The sequence below is a fragment of the Ctenocephalides felis genome, unplaced genomic scaffold, assembly GCF_003426905.1.
Source record: "Ctenocephalides felis isolate EL2017-DRISC unplaced genomic scaffold, ASM342690v1 CF-g0.4_SCAFFOLD_01349, whole genome shotgun sequence".
Lineage (NCBI taxonomy): Eukaryota > Metazoa > Arthropoda > Insecta > Siphonaptera > Pulicidae > Ctenocephalides > Ctenocephalides felis.
The window spans coordinates 1-729 of record NW_020537503.1 but is presented as its reverse complement, the minus strand read 5'-3'; the positions used below and the strand labels follow the sequence as shown (position 1 = coordinate 729).

The 729-nt window shown below is 31.7% G+C and overlaps 1 protein-coding gene across 1 annotated transcript; it reads right to left on the bottom strand.

Moving 5' to 3' along the window:
- On the bottom strand, positions 1–530 carry LOC113369447 (the record flags this gene model as incomplete). Its single annotated transcript, XM_026610182.1, has 2 exons — positions 1–301; positions 383–530. Coding segments are annotated over 2 exons (449 nt in total), but the record flags the coding sequence as incomplete, so codon positions are not given.
- Between the last annotated feature and the right edge of the window lie 199 nt (positions 531–729).

Here is a 729-nt window from a genome sequence, read left to right as displayed (position 1 = left end):
TTATAAACTTTTTCCGTTCACATAATAATGACCCTCCCCATCATAATCACTATCATAAAATTCATTATAATCTTCATCATCACAGTTTTCATTCTCATCCAGAAAGAAAGAGGTTTTGCTCAAAATAGCATGTGTTTTCCGCAAGGCCAATTCGAACAATGTTGGCATTTTTGGAGCAAAATATTGTGAAACATGTTTGATACCCGAATATAAATAAACATCGATTTCTGGTAAATTTTCAGTATTGACTACTTTTACATGGATTTGTCCTGGATGGAAAAATTCTGTCGAATCGTATGTCCTGAAATCAATTTGAAAATGCATCAGATTGACGTACCAGTGAAGGTAATACAAATATAATTGATTATATATTTCCAATTACCAAAATCGTGTGCTGATATGTGGATTGATATCAAATAGAGGTTCAAGAGTCAAGGGTACATGTTTCAGGGCAGGGTTCAGCTTGAAAATAATATTAGGCAGAGGATCAGCGGCCAATGGTAATGCTGGTAAGCAGCGCAAATCACAACCTGTTAATGTCCAAATTAATTAATTATTTCTCATATATACTAGTTGCACTAACTTCATATTTATGCACTTTCCAAAAAATTCACTATCAAATTCTTATAGATAACATTTAACATATTGTCTATTACTTAAATAGTTATAATGATAGTCATCACAAACCTAATAAAAACCTGGAGTTTAATAAACTCAATAAGTAATATG